The 19570-nt window shown below is 40.2% G+C and overlaps 1 protein-coding gene across 7 annotated transcripts in view; it reads left to right on the top strand.

Annotated features, from left to right (window-relative positions):
* LOC143022159 (uncharacterized) overlaps positions 1 to 19570 on the top strand; it is a 242939-nt gene that overhangs the window by 8676 nt on the left and 214693 nt on the right. For 5 of the 7 annotated variants that reach the window (XM_076180232.1, XM_076180227.1, XM_076180233.1 and 2 more), the window contains exon 2: positions 17361 to 17559. In XM_076180232.1, coding sequence (XP_076036347.1) covers positions 17399 to 17559 — 161 coding nt within the window. In that variant the 5' untranslated portion in view covers positions 17361 to 17398. Of the gene's footprint in view, positions 1 to 17136; positions 17164 to 17183; positions 17233 to 17360; positions 17560 to 19570 lie in introns of those variants that run through there. The other 2 variants (XM_076180229.1, XM_076180231.1) reach the window with 2 other exon arrangements.

Genomic DNA, 19570 nt, shown 5'->3' on the forward strand with positions numbered 1-19570 from the left:
CTGTACATCCAAATCCACGGGAAGCATCAGCATCACGTATGGAATTTTACTGCCGCAATTTTGATTGACCCATATGATCTAGGTTCATATTTTGCTTTCTTCCTTTTAAATTTCCACTAAAAAAATTAAATTGCTGCTGCAAGTATCTAAATTTACATTTAAATCAGTGAAAATCTGTCAATTATCAAAGAACTACATCTAAACTTCTAGAACAGGAAGATATTTTGAATTTCCCAAGTATGAGTTGAATGCTAACAGAGTTCAAACAAAGGATTACAAAGGTGGAGCATGCCGGCAGGAGACCTTTTGGTCCATATCTAGGTCGGATGCAAAACAAAATCATAATAATAATGAATTAATAAATAAAAACTATAATAATGTAAATAACAAATAAAAAACAAATAAATAGGTATAGTTAAATAAAAAACAAACAGGTAAATAGTAAATAATAATAAATTGACATAAAACTAATAATAAATGAAAATCAGACAATTGATAACAAAACAAAAACAAATAATATAAAATAAATTATAATCATTACAGCATCTTGCTTAGGTGTTTATCTAATTGATTCTTAAAGCTTCGAACTGAACTACATTGCACTACCTGTGCAGGAAGTTTATTCCATTCATTAACTACACAGTTGGCAAAGTTGTGTCTACCTACTTCCAAATTGAATCTATTTCCGGACAGTTTGAGACCATTGTTTCTTGTCTGATTCTCATTCAGTGTGAAAATTTTGTCACTTTTGATGTTGTCAATTCCCTTTAGAACTCAAGGTATGCCAGTCTAAAAGGTCGTAAGAAATGGCAGCGTAAACATTATGTCTGTGATGGTGGCGCCACTTGCAGATGTGCGCTTACCTATATTTGTTTAAGACAATGATTCTCAACCTGGGGGCCATGGCCTCCAAGGGAGCTATGACAAGAATTTAGGGGTGCTATGGCATGCTGTTACAAGTTATACGTTTCTATATAATGTGAAGAATCTGAATATAAAAAAGAAGTTTCCATCACTCAGTCCTGGCAGAAGAAATATAAGATGATTATGATCATCAGCATTTTTTTTTAGAAATGCATACCTGTGCGATATAGCATTAGAAAATTATATATTGATTTTGTAAGTGATAATACAACCACTCCTTGTTTAACGACAACGCGGAGTAACGATGGGCTTTATGACAGACCAATATTCGTTTAACGTAAATCTCCCGAAGTTACGATGTTGTGTATGATAAGTTGGCTGAGGCAAATTTGTATGATGTTATAAATGAACTTGTACGGTGGATATTAGCTGTGAGGTAAAGTGTTCTGAAGCTTAGGTCTACATTACCATCCTGCAAGCTGCAAAAACTACCTGGGGTACAGTATATACAGGTAAACGTCGACTTACGATGGCATTAGGTTTCGATAGAGCCATCGTAAGACGATCTCATCGTAAGTCGATCCCCACTCTGTTCCGTGGTCACTGTACCTAGCCTACCTGTATATTAACCACCAGAGATACTGAATATAGCCTATTAAACATGTACAGTAGTTTATTTAATTATTTTTATCCTTTTTACCATATTCAAACACTATAATATGTATTTTCAGTACGGGACTTAAATCTCGCGGGCAGCAGCCAATGCCAGCCGTACGACGTGACGTAATAATACTCGCATCATAAAATATAGTCACCGCTTATATCGATCGTTCTCTCTTTCACCCGCGAATTTTGAAAACCACAGAGAATGGGATTTAGGGCACATTTGAGAGTGTAAAAACACAGGGGCGACTACAATAAATATAATCAAGACGCCGATATGGCAGCGTCGCGAATCCACTTGCTCCTCATGACGCCTACGTGTGCGGCACCGTATGGAAGGGGTTAAATTATCATGTCGTCGTCGTCGTCATCGTAAAGTCGAACAATCGTAAGTCGCGGCCATCGTAAGTCGACGTTTACCTGTACTGGTATTGGTAAATTTTTAGTTTCAACCATGGGCACAATATAGCAATAGAAAATTAATTATTAATTTTGTAAATTATAATGTATCAACGTAATATGCAATTTTGTGAGTGAAAAAAAGGTGCTAAAACATATTTCGTAAGTAACGAAGTCGTGTCAGACGAATGGTACGCCATGTTTGTTATGATAGATGCCGACGTCTTAGAAATGAAAGGATGATAAATTCGTCTAATCTAAACTACACTAACCTATCCTAATCTGTGTTTAATAAATCATTACCTGCAAATTAAATGTAATCCAGCTCATCCTCGTTGTCGTTGTCGTGAGAGAAGTTGTCGGGCTTTTCAACCACTCTCTCAGCTTGCGGGGTATACGAAGTTCTTGCAGCTTGAAGGAATGCATGTATCTCCGCTCCATAACATTCCTTCAAGAAAATATACCTGGCGAGGTACTGTCGGAAGTACCGAGGCCGTCAATTGACAGACAACAAGATGGTGTCCCGATCCTATTTTACCTAGTTGTATTTACCTAGTTGTATTTTGCGGGAAGGGGAGCTATGCTCGTGATGTCCCGCCTTTGTATCTTGCAGTGTCTAGTTTGTTTTTAAACTCATGAATGGTTTTTGCACATACTATTTCATTGTCCAGTTTGTTCCAAGTGTCCAAAACTCTATGAGGAAAACTGTTTTTCTTCAGTTCTCTTCTATAGCTATGTTTTTTTATTTTCTTTCCATGTCCCCTTGTGTTTCTTTTGTCCCAGTTAAGTAAGTTCTCTCTATCGAGTACCTCTGTGCCTCTCATGATTCTGTAGATGGTCAATAGGTCACCTCTCTCTCTTCTTTGCTCCAGTGTCGGTAACTCCAGTTTAGCCAATCTCTCCTCGTATGATAGGTTTGCAAGTGCAGGTGCCATTTTTGTAGCTGCTCTTTGGATTCTTTCTATTTTCTTTATATTCTTTTTGGTACTGGGGGACCACAATGTCGCCGCATACTCTAATCTAGGCCTTATCAATGTAACCAATATTTTTTTTATCATGTCTTCGTCCAAGTATGTAAACGCCACTTTTATTTATCTTAGCAAGTTGTAAGTCTCCCCGACAATTTTGTTAATCTGTATATCATAGGACAAGTCGTTCGTGATAATTACTCCCAAATCTTTTTCGGATCCTACTTTCTTTACTTCTTTGGTTCCAATTGTATATTTTCCTGATATTCTGTTTTTGCTTTTTCCAAACTCCATTATGCTACACTTCTTGGTATTAAAGTCCACTTCCCATTTCTGACTCCAGTTCCATACCCTATTTAGGTCTTCTTGCAGTGCTTCACAGTCCTCATCAGTTTCTATTTTCCTTAGCAGTTTGGCGTCATCGGCAAAGAAGCTCATGTAGCAGTTCACGTCCTCGTCCATGTCATTCATATAGATAGCAAACATTATTGGTGCCAGCACAGATCCTTGCGGTACTCCACTGATCACCTCTTTCCAATCTGAATATTTTTCTCTGAGCACTACTCTCATCTTTCTACCAGTCAGAAAGTCCGACTTCGTTCATTAGCATATTTGCTTGTAGCAAGGTATTTTTTATTTTCATTTCCGCCCACAAAATTGCATATTACGTTGATACATTTTAATTTACAAAATTAATAATCAATTTTCTATTGCTATATTGTGCCCATGGTCGAACTTAAAAAAATATCCTAGTATTTAATATGGAATGTCAGCATATGCGGATTTGGTCATACACAGTAATTTCAGGAACCTAACCACCGCGTTATTTGAGGGCTTTTTGTACTATAAAAACAGTAAATAATGCTTTAATGTACTGTATAAAAGAGGGAAAATACACGAAAATAAAGATACATGTATTGCTGGACATTGTACATACAGTACATGTACATATATGTATACACTTTCGCTTAACGACCAATTCGGTTAACGACGGCAACGCTGGTCCCAATTGTCGTTAAACGAGGAGTGGTTGTACATCAACGTATTTTTTTTCTTTTTAGACATATATATATATACATACATATACTAAGGCTTTTTCTTCCATACAAGGGAGGTAGCCAAAAACACAAAGGCATAAAAACCACTCCCACCTATTCCATCCCTAATACACTCCACTCCCCTCTACCTTCCCTCTTATCTTAGCACCTCCTGGATGACGGGTCATCCCTGCATCTTGTCCACTGCCCTGGGTCAGAAGCAGTGTCACAAGACACAGCACATCCACAGCAAGGCTGCTTCATAAAATCGGCGACCCCCCTCTCCGTCCCCACATGCGGAAAAGGAGAAGACAGGGAGAAATCCCTTCAGGCTGTGTCAAATTTTTCTTACACATACTACCTCACCCCCCATCCTCCACCCATTGCACCTCATGCATCACAACATCATCCATATACAACCATTCTCCATTCATCCCTGTCTTCTGTCTTCTCCCGTCCTTCCTCCACAGACATTCCCCTTTTCTCCAAAGCCCCTTTTACCCCATCCATCCATCTCATCTTAGGAAGCTCCCTCATGTTCACTCCCTCCACTTCTGCCTTCCACACCTCTTTTACTAGTCTTTCTTCACTCATTCTTTCCATGTGTCCAAACCATCCCAACATTCTTTCATCCACCTGATCTCCCAACTCCCTTACCACCCACATTCTCCTCCTCACCTCCTCATTTCTCACTCTATCAAGCCTAGTAACCCTTATCATACTTCTCAGACACCTCATCTCAAACACATTCAAACTTCTTCTCTCCTCCTTTCTTATGTTCCATGTTTCTACCCCATACAGTGCTGTCGGCACAATCACTCCTTCATACAGTCTCCTCTTAGCATCCATTCCCAAATGTCTATTTCTCATTATGCTTTAATCCACCAAGGCACTAACTCACTTCTCTCAATCTACATTCTACCCCCACTGCCACTCCTCCCTTTCCTGCCACATTTGCATCCAAGTACCTAAAACAATTCACTTCCTCCAGTCACTCTCCCTTAATGCTCACTTCCAGTCTACTGCCACTTTCACCCCTTGTACATCTCATCACCTTACTTTTACCCATATTTATTTTCAGTTTCCTTCTTTCACACACTCCCAAACTCTGTCACTAACTTCCTCAATCCCTCCTCTGATCCTGCTACAAGCGCAGTGTTGTCCGCAAACAACAGCTAGTTCACCTCCCACTTTTCTCCATTTTCTTTAACCATCTTCAATCCCTGACCCACCACCCTTGCATTTACCTCTCGCATCACCCCATCCATGTATAAGTTGAACAGCAAGGGCGATATAAAACATCCCTGATTAAGTCTCACCTTTACCTCAAACCACTCACTCTCTCCATTTCTAATCCTGACACATGCTCTGCTACTCTTGTATAATAATATAGAGCAAGGTATAAATAAAAACAAAATGATAATATAAGACATGATATTGAAACTCAAAATGTGTCAAAAAGAAATAATCACGAGTTTCTTAAAACCATGTACTTTAATGCTCGTAGTGTTAGGAACAAATTTCAAGAAATACAGGCATATGTCAAAAGCGAAAATCTTGATATGATAGGAATAACAGAGTTCGAAGCTGAATTTAATATTGCGGGATTTAAACACTTTCTTCAGGATAGAAACCACAAGAAAGGTGGGGGTGTTCTATTGTACGTTAAAAACAATGTTCATGCTTGTGTTTTAGAGAAAGTGAAACAGGATGCATATGATAGTTTGTGGGTTGAGTTAGCCCAAACAAATGGACAAAAAATGGATATAGGTGTAATATATAGGCCAAAGACGTTATCATTAGCAGACGACAAACTGTTATTTCAAGAACTGTCTAGTTTCTGCAACCGGGATTTATTGATAATGGGTGATTTCAATTTTACTGACATTGATTGGATGACCCTTGAACATGGCCATATAGGTAGTCGCTTGATTGATTTTCTTGGTGACAATTACTTAATTCAGCATGTAAAAGAGCCCACAAGATATGGAAACTTACTCGATCTTTTGATCACTAGCCGCGAAAGCATGGTAACTGATGTAGAAGTCGGTGAATCTGTTGCAAATAGCGATCACAACTTAGTTTCAAACTCCTAAACAATTTTAGAATAGATACTTGTGTTTCTAAAATACCCAATTTCAGTAAAGCTCAGTTCATAGGACTACGTCAGGAGCTTCAGCTTACAGATTGGGAGGCAAAATTAAACGAAAGACCTGTAGATCAGATGTGGGAAATATTTCAAAATACGCTCACTAAGATGATTCAAACTTACATTCCTTTTAAGGACAGACGTCCCCCAAATCAGGCTAGCCCAAAGTGGCTCGACAAAGAAACTGAAAAAAGTATTGCTAAAAAGAGACAGGCTTATAAGAAATATAAGTGCTCGGGTGCATCTAATGACTGAAAGTTATGTATCAATACAGAGAGATTTAAAAAAGACAATAAGAAAAAGAAAACGACAATATGAAATGAACATCGCTGATAAATCCAAAGAGAATCCCAAAGAATTCTATAGTTACATTAGAGATAAAAAGGTTGTTAGGAATCACATTGGTCCACTATTATCTGCTGACGGTCAACTTGAATATTCAAATGAAGGAATGTGTAATATCTTAAACAATTATTTTAGCTCGGTATTCATAAACGAAACAACTCAAAGTGAATTCCAAACTGAAACCTGTGAAAAGTCTGGGGTAAACTTACTCACTACGGTAAATATAACAAAAGAAACAATTAAAAGGTGTATAGACAAACTCAAAGTTAATAAAACACCAGGGCCTGACAGTTGGCATCCAAGAATCTTAAAGGAAATGAAAAATGAGATTGTTGTTCCATTAGAAATTATTTTCAAGAAATCCATCATATCCGGAGATGTCCCAAGAGAATGGAAGCTAGCTAACGTTACATATTCAAAAAAGGTGACAATAAGAAACCAAATAACTATAGGCCTATAAGTTTGACTTCAATCGTAGGAAAAATAATGGAAACTATCATCAGAGATGTTATCGAACATCATTTAGAAAGTAACCGTTTGATAAATGATAGCCAGCATGGTTTCAGATGGAAACATTCTTGGGTGACTAACTTACTCGAATTCTACAACACAGTTATCTCGAATTATGACAAAAGAAACAATATAGATTTAATATATCTAGACTTTGCAAAAGCTTTTGATACCGTTCCACACGAAAGACTACTTACTAAATTAGCTTCACATGGAATAAGTGGTAGCCTATTAGGTTGGACTAGTAATTGGTTGAATAGTCGAAAACAGAGAATTGTTTTAAATGGAAAAACTTCTGGATGGAAAAGTGTTGCAAGTGGAGTTCCTCAGGGTTCCATTCTTGGGCCACTTGTATTCATAGTATATATAAATGATATAGACCATGGACTAAAATCTACGGTTTCCAAATTTGCTGATGATACAAAACTGTGCAGAGTGGCAAATGATCACTCAAACCAATTAGATATTCAAGAAGATTTAGATAAATTACAGCAATGGTCTGAAAAGTGGCTAATGAAATTTAACACAAGTAAATGCAAGGTAATGCACATAGGTAAAAATAACAGTAAATACGATCACAAGTTATTTGGAAATTCGTTAACAAAAGTGGATAGTGAAAAAGATCTCGGCGTAATTATCAGTAACGACCTCAAATCATCCAAGCAGTGTATTTCAGCCTCTGAGAAAGCAAATAAGATTCTGGGACTGATTGCGCGATCTTTTGATTTCAAAAGTCCATCACTCATTAACAAACTATATAAATCGTTAGTTCGTCCACATTTGGAATATGCTGTTTCCGTATGGTCACCGAATCTCATTAAAGACATTGACAGACTGGAAAAAGTACAACGGCGAGCCACAAAACTGATTCCAAATATCAAAAATAGATCATACGAAAATCGACTAAAACACATGAATCTGTTTTCCCTAAAAAAGCGTAGACTCAGAGGTGACTTGATACAGGTCTTTAAGATTTTAAAAGGAATTGACAACATCAAAAGTGACAAAATTTTCACATTGAATGAGAATCAGACAAGAAACAATGGTCTCAAACTGTCCAGAAATAGATTCAATTTGGAAGAAGGTAGAAACAACTTTGCCAACCGTGTAGTGAATGAATGGAATAAACTTCCTGCACAGGTAGTGCAATGTAGTTCAGTTCGAAGCTTTAAGAATCATTTGGATAAATACATAAGTAAGATGCTGTAATGATTATAATTTATTTTATATTATTTGTTTTTGTTTTGTTATCATTTGTCTGTCTGATTTTCATTTATTATTAGTTATATTAGTTTAATGTGCGTGGATGTGGTACAGATGAGAGTAAAAGGGAAGAGATAGGTAGTATATTTGTGAGAAGAAAGATGGATGTGTTGGCTTTGAGTGAAAATAAGCTGAAAGGGAAGGGCCATTGTAAGTTTGGGAGTGTAAGTGGGAGGTTATCAGGAGTGAAGAGAGGGCGAGGGAGGGAAGGGGTGGCTATACTAGTAAGTGAAGAGATAGGTAAATGTGTAGTGGAGTGGAAGGAGGTTTCCTCAAGGATAATGTGGATGAAGGTGAAACTGGGAAAGGAGATGTGGGTTTTTGTAAGTGCATATGGGCCTGGCAGTGAGAAGAATGTAGAAGAAAGGGAGACCTTTTGGATAGATTTAAATGAGTGCATAGAGGGTTTAGGGAGAAGTGTAAATGTAATAATACTGGGAGACCTTAATGCTAGGGTAGGAAAGGAGCCAATTGATGGAGTGGTTGGGAAATGTGGAGTTCCAGGAAAGAATCGTAGTGGAGAGTTGATGGTGGAAATGTGTCTAGAAAGAGAGTTGATGATAGCAAATACAGTGTTTTGGAAGAGAGTCAAGCATAAGTACACATGGGAGAGGGTGGTGGAGGGAAAGGTGGTAGATAGAGCTTTAATGGACTATGTAGTGGTAAATAGGATTATGATAGGAAGAGTTAGGGATGTACATGTGCTAAGGGGAGAGGGTGGGGAAATATCAGATAATTTTCTGGTGGAAGGTAAGTTGAGAGTGGAGGACAGATGGAGGAAGAGGAAAGGGAAAAAAGGTAGGGAGGTGCTTAGAGTGAACTCTTTAAACGAAGAGGAAAAGGAGGAGTACAAGAGGAAGCTGAAGGAGGAGTGGGAGGGAGTGAAGGATAGAGTAGAGGTAGGTGTGGAGGAGGAAAGGGTATGGTTCAAGGAGGGAGGCACAAAGTGTGCAAAGATGGTGTGTGGAACAAGAAGGACAGGAGGAAATAGAAGGAAGGGTAGTGAATGGTGGGATGAGGAAATGAAGAAGGTTGTAGAAGAGAAGAAGCGAGCTTACACAGATCGGTTACAAAATAGGACGAGGGAGTCATATGAGACGTACAGGGAAAAGAAAAGAGAAGTAAAGAAAAAGGTAAAGGAGGCAAAGAGGAGAGCAGATGTAAAATGGGGTAAGAGTATGACAGAAAATTTTGAAAATAATAAAAAGATGTTTTGGAAAGAAATTAAGAGAAGAAGAGGAGGCGAATCAAGTAGAGAAGAAAAGGTAAAAGGTGCAGATGGAGAGATGATAATGGAGGAGAAGGCAGTAAGTGGAAGATGGGCAGAATATTTTATGGAGTTGCTTAATGTGAAGGAGGATAGGGAGGGAAAGATAGCTGCAGTGGGAAATGCTAAGAAAATGAGAGTGATGAGTGAGGAAAATGGAGGAGAAATAAGGAAGGATGAAGTGAAGGCAGCAGTTAAGGTGATGAAAGCAGGTAAGGCACCTGGTATGGATGGATGCCATGCAGAATGTCTTAAAAAAGGAGGTATAGTGATGGTGGACTGGCTGGTGAGGTTGTTTAATGTTTGCTGGAGAGAAGGTAGAGTGCCAGAGGACTGGAGGAGTGCTTGTATAGTTCCACTTTACAAGGGAAAAGGGGGACAAGTGTGAATGTAGTAGTTTCAGAGGGATTAGCTTGTTAAGTGTAGTTGGGAAGGCTTATGGGAGGATCTTGATTGAGAGGATTAGGAGAGGAAGAGAGGGAGTAATTGGTGAGGAACAGTGTGGGTTTAGGACAGGTAGAGGTTGTGTAGATCAGATCTTTGTGATAAGACAGATATGTGAGAAAGCTATAGGAAAGGGGAAGGATGTTTTCTGGGCCTTTATGGATCTGGAAAAGGCTGACGACAGGGTAGACAGAAAGGCACTATGGGAGGTTATGCGGATATACAGGATAGGAGGAAAGCTTCTGGGAGCTGTCAAGAGTTTTTATGAGAGTAGTAGAGCTTGTGTCAGGAATAGAAATGGAGAGAGTGAGTGGTTTGAGGTAAAGGTGGGACTTCGTCAAGGATGCGTTATGTCACCCTGGCTGTTCAACTTACACATGGATGGGGTGGTGTGAGAGGTGAATGCAAGGGTAGTGGTCAGGGACTGGAGATGGTTAAGGAAAATGGAGAAAAGTGGGAGGTGAGCCAGCTGTTGTTTGCGGACGACACTGCGCTTGTAGCAGGATCGGAGGAGGGATTGAGGAATTTGGTGACAGAGTTTGGGAGAGTGTGTAATAGAAGAAAGCTGAAGATAAATGTGGGTAAAAATAAGGTGATGAGATGTACAAGGGGTGAAAGTGGCAGTAATCTGGAAGTGAGCATTAAGGGAGAGCAACTGGAGGAAGTGGATAGTTTTAGATACTTGGGTGCAAATGTGGCAGGAAAAGGTGGAGGTAGAATGTAGATTGAGAGAAGCGAGTAAATGCCTTGGTGGTTTAAAAAGTGTAATGAGGAATAGAAATTTGGGAATGGATGCTAAGAGGAGACTGTATGAAGGAGTGATTGTGCCAACAGCACTGTATGGAGCAGAAACATGGAACATAAGAGAGGAAGAGAGAAGGAACTTGAATATGTTTGAGATGAAGTGTCTGAGAAGTATGATGGGGGTTACTAGGCTTGATAGAGTGAGAAATGAGGAGGTGAGGAGGAGAACAGGGGTGGAAAGGGAGCTGGGAGATAGGGTTGATGAAAGAGTATTAGGATGGTTTGGACACATGGAAAGAATGAGTGATGAAAGACTAGTAAAGGAGGTATGGAAGGCAGATGTGGAGGGAGTGAACATGAGGGTATGTACTAGGATGAGATGGATGGATGGGGTGAAGGGGGCTTTGGGGAAGAGGGGAATGTCTGTTGAGGAAGGACGGGAGAGGACAGAAGACAGGGGTGAATGGAGAATGGTTGTACAGGTACTCCTCGTTTAACGACCTACTCGGTTAATGACAACTCGGAGTAACGACGGGCTTTATGACGTTTAACGTAAATCTCCCGAAGTTACGACATTGTGTACGATAATTAAGTTGGCTGAGGCAAATTTGTATGATATAAATGAACTTGTACGGTGGATATTAGCTGTGAGGTAAAGTGTTCTGAAGCTTAGGTCTACATTACCATCCTGCATGCTGCAAAAACTACCTGGGGTACAGTGTATACCGGTAGTGGTAAATTTTTAGTTTCGACCATGAGCGCAATATAACAATAGAAAATTAATTATTAATTTTGTAAATTATAATGTATCAGCGTAATATGCAATTTTGTGAGCGGAAATGAAAAAAAAATGCTAAAACAGATTTCGTAAGTAACGAAGTCATGTTGGACGAATGGTACACCATGTTTGTTATGATAGATGCCGATGTCGAAGAAATGAAAGGATGATAAATTAATTCGTCTAACCTAAACTAAACTACCTAACCTGTGTTTAATAAATCATTACCTGCAAATTAAATGTCATCCGGTTTGTCCTCGTTGTCGACTTGTCGTCGTCGTGAGAGACGTTGGCAGACGACAAGATGGCGTCCCGAGCCAATGCTACCGACTTCGTTCATTAGCATATTTTCTTGTAGCAAGGTATTTTTTACTTTCATTTCCACGCACAAAATTGCATATTACGTTGATACATTTTAATTTACAAAATTAATAATTAATTTTCTATTGCTATAATGTGCCCATGGTCGAAACTAAAAAAATACCCCTGTATTCAATATGGAATGTCAGCATACGCGGATTTGGTCATATGCGGTAATTTTAGGAACCTAACCACCGTAAATAAAGCTTTAATGTACTGTATAAAAGAGGGAAAATACACGAAAATAAAGATACATGTATTGCTGGAGATTGTACATACAGTACATGTACGTATATGTATACACTTTCGCTTAACGACCAATTTGGTTAACGACGGCGCGCTGGTCCCAATTGTCGTCGTTAAACGAGGAGTACCTGTATATGGAAAATGTTGTGATGCATGAGGTGGAATGGACGGGGGAATGGGGGGTGAGGTAGTGTGTGTGAGCAAAAATTTTGACGCAGCCCGAAGGGATTTCTCCCCGTCCTCTCCTTTATATGGGGGGACGGAGAGGGGGGGTCGCCAATTTAATGAAGCGGCCTTGCTGTGGATGTGCTGTGTCCTGCGACACTGCTTCTGACCCAGGGCAGTGGACAGGGTGCAGGGATGACCCGTCATCTAGGAGGTGCTAAGATGAGAGGGAGGGTGGAGGGGTGTGGAGTGTTTTCGGGGATGGAATGGGTGGGAATGATTTTATGCCTTGTCCTTTTTGGCTACCTCCCTTGTAAGGGGGAAAAAGCCTTGGTATTTGTATGTATGTATATGTCAATTTATTATTATTTACTATTTACCTGTTTGTTTATTATTTAACTATACCTATGCATTTATTTATGTATTTTATTTGTTATTTACATTATTATAGTTTTTATTTATTGTTTTAGCACATGTGCTAAGGGGAGAGGGTGGGGGAATATCAGATCATTTTTTGGTGGAAGGTAAGCTGAGAGTGGAGGATAGATGGAGAAGGAGGAAAGGGACAAAAGGTAGGGAGGTTCTTAGAGTGAACTCCTTGAATGAAAAGGAAAAGGAGAAGGAGTACAAAAAGAAGCTGAAGGAGGAGTGGGAGGGAGTAAAGGATAGAGCAGAGATGGGTGTGGAGGAGGAATGGGGATGGTTCAAGGAGGGAGTCTTAAAGTGTGCAAGGATGGTGTGTGGAACAAGAAGGACAGGGGGAAATAGAAGAAAGGGTAGTGAATGGTGGGATGAGGAAACAAAGAAGGTTGTAGAAGAGAAGAAGCGAGCATTCACAGATTGGTTACAAAAGAGGACAGGGGAGTCGTATGAGACGTACAAAGAAAAGAAAAGAGAAGTAAAGCAAAAGGTAAAGGAGGCAAAGAGGAGAGCAGATGTGAAATGGGGTAGGAGTATGACAGAAAATTTTGAAAGTAATAAAAAGATGTTTTGGAAAGAAATTAAGAGAGGAAGAGGAGGCGAATCAAGTAAGGAAGAAAAGGTAAAAGGTACAGATGGAGAGTTGATAATGGAAGAGATGGCAGTGAGGGGAAGATGGGCAGAATATTTTAGGGAGTTGCTGAATGTGAAGGAGGATAGGGAAGGAAAGATAGCTGCAGTGGGAAATGCGAAGAAAATGAGAGTGATGAGTGAGGAGAATGGAGGAGAAATAAGGAAGGATGAGGTGAAGGCAGTTGTAAAGATGATGAAAGCAGGTAAGGCACCTGGTCTGGATGGATGTCATGCAGAATGTCTGAAAAAGGGAGGTTCAGTGATGGTGGACTGGTTGGTGAGGTTATTTAATGTTTGCTGGAGAGAGGGTAGAGTACCGGAGGACTGGAGTAGTGCCTGTATAGTTCCTCTTTACAAGGGAAAAGGGGACAAGTGTGAATGTAGTAATTTCAGAGGGATTAGCCTGTTGAGTGTAGTAGGGAAGGCGTATGGGAGGATCTTAATTGAGAGGATTAGGAGAGGAACAGAAGGAGTAATTGGTGAGGAACAGTGTGGATTTAGGACGGGTAGAGGTTGTGTAGATCAGATCTTTGTGGTAAGACAGATATGTGAGAAAGCTATAGGAAAGGGGAAGGATGTTTTTTGGGCTTTTATGGATCTGGAAAAGGCTTATGATAGGGTAGACAGAAAGGCACTGTTGTTGTTGTTGTTGTTGTCGTTCCCTAGACTGTCTGTCCGAGCAGTCCCGTCCCCCCAAGGAAGGCCACAGCCGAAACTGGGTTTTCCCACAAATCCTTTATAGAGTGTATGTTGTGTTGTTTGCGTGCATGATTGTGTATAATGCAGTCTTCCATTATGTGTTGTATGGTATGGGGTGAAGTGTTACATCCTGGGCAACTGTTCACAACACGGTCGTCCAGCCTCTTCTGGTAGCTTAGAAGTGCTGGGTGGTGACCGCATCGCAGTCTGGCCAAGTGGACTCTGTCCTTACGTGGGAGAGAGGATTCAGAAGGGTGGATATCAGGGGGTCTGGCATGCAGCAGTGTGTTGACTTTTAGTGTGTTAATGGAGCGGTGAGTGATATGATTATGAATATGTTTCCGGAGGCTGGTATTTGGTGGTTGTGGAGGAAGAGAAGAGAGTATCTGTGTGTAATAAAGGTCTATGGGTGTAGTTTTAATGTTTCTTGGTGTGTGTGGGTGTTCTGCTATGTAGTGTAGCGGGTGTGATGTGTTTGTGGTGGCTGCAGCAAGTGTTTGTGTGCCTCTCATGTCGAGGTGGTCCTTGAGAAAGGCACTGTGGGAGGTTATGCAGATTTATGGGATAGGAGGAAAGCTTTTGGGAGCTGTCAAGAGTTTTTATGAGAGTAGTAGAGCATGTGTTAGGATTAGAAATGGAGAGAGTGAGTGGTTTGAAGTAAAGGTGGGACTTCGTCAAGGATGCGTTATGTCGCCCTGGCTTTTCAACTTATACATGGATGGGGTGGTGCGAGAGGTGAATGCTAGGGTAGTGAGTCAGGGATTGGAGATGGTTAAAGAAAATGGAGAAAAGTGGGAGGTGAGCCAGCTGTTGTTTGCGGACGACACTGCGCTTGTGGCAGGGTCAGAGGAGGGATTGAGGAAGCTGGTGGCAGAGTTTGGGAGAGTATGTGATAGAAGAAAGCTAAAGATAAATGTGGGTAAAAGTAAGGTGATGAGATGTACAAGGGGTGAAAGTGGCAGTAGACTGGAAGTGAACATTAAGGGAGAGCGACTGGAGGAAGTGGATAGTTTTAGATACTTGGGTGGAAGTGTAGCAGGAAAAGGTGGAGTGAAGGTGGAGGTAGAATGTAGATTGAGAGAAGCGAGTAAATGCCTTGGTGGTTTAAAGAGTGTAATGAGGAATAGACATTTGGGAATGGATGCGAAGAGGAGACTGTATGAAGGAGTGATTGTGCCAACAGCACTGTATGGGGCAGAAACGTGGAACATAAGAGAAGAAGAGAGAAGAAGTTTGAATGTGTTTGAGATGAGGTGTCTGAGAAGTATGGTGGGGGTTACTAGGCTAGATAGAGTGAGAAATGAGGAGGTGAGGAGGAGAACAGGGGTGAAAAAGGATTTGGGAGATAGGGTTGATGAAAGAATATTAGGATGGTTTGGACACATGGAAAGAATGAGTGAAGAAAGACTAGTAAAAGAGGTATGGAAGGCAGATGTGGAGGGAGTGAACATGAGGGGACGTCCTAGGATGAGGTGGATGGATGGGGTGAAGGGGGCTTTGGGGAAGAGGGGAATGTTTGTTGAGGAAGGAAGGGAGAGGACGGAAGACAGAGGTGAGTGGAGAATGGTTGTATATGGATGATGTTGTGACTGCATGAGGAGGAATGGGCGGGGGGGTGGGGGGTGGGGTAGTATGTGTGAGTAAATTTTGACGCAGCCCGAAGGGATTTCTCCCCGTCCTCGCCTTATATGCAAAGGGGGACGGAGAGGGGGGGTCGCCGATTAAATGAAGCGGCCTTGCTGTGGATGTACTGTGTCTTGCGACACTGCTTCTGACCCAGGGCGGTGGGCAGGGTGCAGCGATGACCCGTCATCCAGGAGGTGCTCAGATGAGAGGAAGGGTGGGAGGGGTGTGGAGTGTATTTAGGGATGAAATGGGTGGGAGTGTTTTTATGCCTTTCCCTTTTTGGCTACCTCCCTTGGAAGGGGGAAAAAGCCTTGGTATATGTATGTATGTATTTATTGTTTTATTATTAATATGATTTTTTTTTTTGCATCCGACCTAGATATGGACTAAAAGGTCTCCTGTCGGCATGCTCCGCCTTTGTAATCCTTTGTAAACTCTTGACAGCTCCCAAAAGCTTTCTTTCTATCCTGTATATCTGCAATACCTCCCACAGTTGATAGTAAAAATAAAAAAATCAAATAAACATGCTGAAATCAATAAGCATGGGGTTTGGTTAACAGAAGGAAAGTATAATCACATTCTATAAACAGTTCTTAAGAACCACACAAATGCCTCCACATCATGGTTCCTAAACAATCAAGAAAACAAAACATCTAACAAACTACACAAAATTAAGTGTTAGAAATAATAACATGATGCACCTTAACATCCCAATAGATCACTGCATACAGAAACCAAATTCCTCTCCATAGAACATAACATGAAAATTATGCATTTCATTATTATTCTTTATTGTATGTAGATTGTTGCTCTAAAATGTTATACATACAAATGCAAAAATACTGTTGACTGGAGGGGAATGACCTTGGGAAAGTGTTAGCCAATGAAAGAAGTGTTCTGTGGATATATTAGAAGCAATGAGGTGTTGCCCAATTCTGCTAAAAAAAAAAATGACCAGATTCATGTTGACTCCTTGTGTTTTCTTAGTGCTGGAATGAATTTCTTCCTCACAAATTCAACATATTGTTCAGTTTCAACAGCTACTGGATGTCAATGAAAATTTCTATGTTTATGTCAACTTGTTTTTTCTCAGTATTGGAATGAATTTTTTCCTCATCTACTGTATGCCCATGATCATCCTCAATACAGTGTGATCATTGGTTCCTAGCATCAATAACGCCACATAGTAGCTTTCTCCGTAATGAAAGGTTGAACCACGTGTTTACAAGGTTGAAAATACACCTGATTAAGTCCAGCCAATTGGGATGCTCTTCAGTTCACTAACTGATGTTTAGACTGAAAGCAAGCCCTTCAGCCTTCTTTTGATTAGTATGAGCTTATTATAACCTGTGCATCAGCCATACAGTATTTAGTATAATGAGTTTTTCCTTTTCTTTTATAAACCTACTGGTGAAATTAAGGGATATTAAGTAAAAATCTTGATTACATAGAACATGTGAAGTAATTTGTACATGAACAAATTAAAGTATTTTATATAAATGTTCCTCAGCATTGTTGTCAAGTTGATTTTGAGTACAAGGATTTATTATTTCCAGACAACTAACCGCACCTGAAGACAACTTGTGAGCACAACATGGAGAATAGTAATAGAGGATATGTAGACACCTACTGGTGAAATTAAGGGATATTAAGTAAAAATGTCTTGATTACATAGAGCATGTGGGCTAAGTTGTACATGAAGAAATTACAGTATTTTGTATAAATGTTGCTCAGCATTATTGTCATGTTGATTTTGAGTACAAGGATTTATCATTTCCAGACAACTAACTGCACCTGAAGACATCTTGTGAGCACAACATGGAGAACAGTAATAGAGGATATGTAGACACCAAGGCCACACTTCAGTGGGCTTCAGTGGAGATTGAACGGCTGCGACTACTTCAGAAGGGTGTATTGGTCAGTCCCCAGGCAGAACCTTCTCGTTTGACACAGCTTCTTAGCAGTCTTAGTAATGGGACGTAAGTGAGATAAGATGTTTTTCTTTTTGTTTCAAATTTTGTAAAATTGTTCACCAAGATTATGTGGTGACTTAAGTCAAACTTGAAAATGTGGGCTTCAGTGGAGATTGAATGGCTGCGACTACTTCAGAAGGGTGTATTGGTCAGTCCTCAGGCAGAACCTTCTCATTTGACACAGCTTCTTAGCAGTCTTAGTAATGGGACATAAGTGAGATAAGATGTTTTTCTTTTTGTTTCAAATTTTGTAAAATGGTTCACCAAGATTATGTGGTGACTCAAGTCAAACTTGAAAATGTGCAATATTGTATGGCTATTACTTGTTTGGATAGACATTTGAAGTGAAGTGTAGCTTTAACTTTTCCATAACAGCTACACATTAATGAAGATGGTCTTGATTAATGGAGATTTCTTGTGCTCCAGGAATCTCCCCTTGGTTGAATAGAGTCAGCTTGTATTAGTCAATTGTTTGTTGCTTTGAGTTTCTTAGATAGGAAGCCCACATTGGCATGGCAGACAACAACACATATCATACCCTCCCATGGGTCTCTGGAAAGAAACTTTGGAATGTTTGATAGTGGGACTGTTTCCATGTCATTGGCTAAAGGAGAAAGAGCAATATTTGTCAAATGTCATCTGTTTGTATGTGAAAAGATGGAAAGATAGTTGAAGTTGAATAAAAGATATCATAAGGCTAGTGAGCACCCTAAGTGCTGCAGTTCTAGGTAGAAGTGAGGGTGGTGCTTTTGGAGATGGGCAACATGGAAATATTTCTTTCTGACTTCTGTTCTGGTAGATCACTTAATGCAGATGTTCACTGTTCCATGTCATTAGCTAAAATAAGTTATTTAAAGTATGCCACTATACTGATGGGTCTCAGAATAGCTGGAAGATTGAACTCGACCGAGGGGTGAATGATTGAAAAAGGTCTTAATTAACTCATAAGACCTAGGTGATGATATAGGCTGTCTTTGTATGTGTGTGTGTGTTTAACTAATTCGATTTACTTGATTGTATATTGTTGTGTCTTGCTGCATTGTTTCTGATCCAGGGCAATGGGCAAGATGCAGGGATGACCTGTCATCCAGAAGGAGCTAAGAAAAGAGGGATGGTGAATGGGAGTGGAGTGTGTTGGGATGAAATGGGTGATAGTGGATTTATGCCTTTTGACTTTGGCTACCTCCCTTGTAAGGGTGAAAAATGCCCTTGGTATATGTATGTATGGATGTGTGTATGTATTTTATGTATGTGTATGTGCCTAGTTGTATTTTGCAGGAGGAGCTATGCTCGTAGTGACCTGCAGTTGTATCTTTCCGCCTGCAGTTCTTTCTTAAAATTATTTATAGTTTTAGCACTTTCTGTTTCCTCTTTCAGCTTGTTCCATGTATCTATTACTCTGTATGGAAAGCTGTTTTTTTCTGATCTCTTCTGTAACTGTCTTTCTTAAGTTTCTTCTTGTGTCCTTGTATTTCTTCTATCCCATTTTAGTAGGTCATCCCTATCAAGAATTTCCATCCCTTTCATAATTCTGTAGATGGTTATCAAATCACCTCTTTCTCTTCTTTGTTCTAGAGTTGTTGTTGTTGTTGTTGTCGTTCCCTAGACTGTCTGTCCGAGCAGTCCTGTCTCCCCAAGGAATGCCACAGCCGAAACTGGGTTTTCCCACAAATCCTTTATAGAGTGTATGTTGTGTTGTTTGCGTGCATGATTGTGTATAATGCAGTCTTCCATTATGTGTTGTATGGTATGGGGTGAAGTGTTACATCCTGGGCAGCTGTTCACAATGTGGTCATCCAGCCTCTTCTGGTAGCTTAGAAGTGCTGGGTGGTGGCCGCATCGCAGTCTGGCCAGGTGGACTCTGTCCTTTCGTGGGAGAGAGGATTCAGAAGGGTGGATATCAGGGGGTCTGGCATGCAGCAGTGTGTTGTCTTTCAGTGTATTAATGGAGCGGTGAGTGATATGATTATGAATATGTTTCCGGAGGCTGGTATTTGGTGGTTGTGGAGGAAGAGAA

This window comes from Oratosquilla oratoria, chromosome 44 (genome assembly GCF_046742065.1).
Source record: "Oratosquilla oratoria isolate Oo_2021 chromosome 44, ASM4674206v1, whole genome shotgun sequence".
Taxonomy (NCBI): Eukaryota; Metazoa; Arthropoda; class Malacostraca; order Stomatopoda; family Squillidae; genus Oratosquilla; species Oratosquilla oratoria.